This window comes from Elaeis guineensis, chromosome 11 (genome assembly GCF_000442705.2).
Source record: "Elaeis guineensis isolate ETL-2024a chromosome 11, EG11, whole genome shotgun sequence".
Classification (NCBI taxonomy): domain Eukaryota; kingdom Viridiplantae; phylum Streptophyta; class Magnoliopsida; order Arecales; family Arecaceae; genus Elaeis; species Elaeis guineensis.
In genome coordinates, this window is record NC_026003.2 from 24,832,202 (window position 1) to 24,833,293 (window position 1,092).

Here is a 1,092-nt window from a genome sequence, read left to right on the forward strand (position 1 = left end):
ATCTTTCTTTTCTTTCTTTTCCATTGTTATTTTTTCTAATCAAAATCATCGTAAACAAAGTACTGAGAAAAACAACATATCAAGCCAACTCAAATATATTAATCATAAACACAGTTACCAATCACACAATTGATGGTATTGACCAAAAGTTTCTAGCTCTAAGGATCCATGTTACCTATCCTTTCAAAATAGGATAAAATAAAATGTATAAGAAGAATACAACAAAGAAGCCAAAGCACAAAGATTCGATCATTAGCCGTCTCTATGCCCAACTTATAGTCATCATAGATCTTGTCTCACATCCCAAAAAATAGATTAAATGGAAAAAAAAAAAATGGCAATAAACTCTTCAAGCCCTAAAGCAGCCAACGAAGCGCGGGAGGTGGCGGGCGGCGGCGGCGGCGGTATCACGGTCGATGATGCTCCGGACGTGGCGGAAGTGGTCGATGCCGCAGGGGATATTGATGGGCCCCTTCTGCTCGAATCCGTACTCCTTCTTCGTCTGTTCCAGAAGCCCCACGAAGAGCGGGTGCTTCAAATACTCCACCGGCACCTCGAACCGCTGCTTCTCCTCCCCTTCCTGCCCCACCCTTATCCCAATCCAACCCTTCGCCGGCACCATCGTCCTCTTCCCGTGCCCTTGCCCGTGGCCCAGGTGCGGTACATGGAGGCGAAAGCTCAGCAAACGGTGGTGGTGGCGGTAGTGATGATGACGACGCTTCTCTTCACCTCTCATTCTTAAAGAAAGGAGAGGAGGAGAAAGAAATAAAGCAAGAAGGGATTAAAGCTGCGTTGGGGTTTAGAGAGAAAGGAAAGACCGAGGATCGGAGCTGGAGATGGCGAGGTACATGTTGACAACTTTATGCACGTATAGCCGGTGGAGGAATACGGAGCACACTAGGGCTTGGAGAGATGGGTATTTAAATTAAGGGGATCGGAGGGTTAGGATCTGTGGCTTTGGTCGCGGGTTAAAGGCGCTCGTGGATCTTGAAACACACGTGGGATCGAATATGGATTTTGGAATCAAAGTGAAACTAGCCAGGATATGTGGCCACGGAATGCATTTATTCCCCGACGCATATGTCAACGGTC

The 1,092-nt window shown here is 47.0% G+C and overlaps 1 protein-coding gene across 1 annotated transcript; it reads right to left on the reverse strand.

Moving 5' to 3' along the window:
- Positions 1 to 88: 88 nt before the first annotated feature.
- On the reverse strand, positions 89 to 863 carry LOC140852561 (auxin-responsive protein SAUR32-like). The gene has a single exon (XM_073245944.1). The coding sequence runs from the start codon at positions 734 to 736 to the stop codon at positions 350 to 352; it is 387 nt and encodes a 128-aa protein (XP_073102045.1). The 5' UTR covers positions 737 to 863; the 3' UTR covers positions 89 to 349.
- Positions 864 to 1,092: the final 229 nt, after the last annotated feature.

Coding starts and splice junctions, on each gene's coding strand:
- LOC140852561 (XM_073245944.1), bottom strand. CDS start 736: ATGAGAGGTGAAGAGAAGCGTCGTCATCATCACTACCGCCACCACCAC.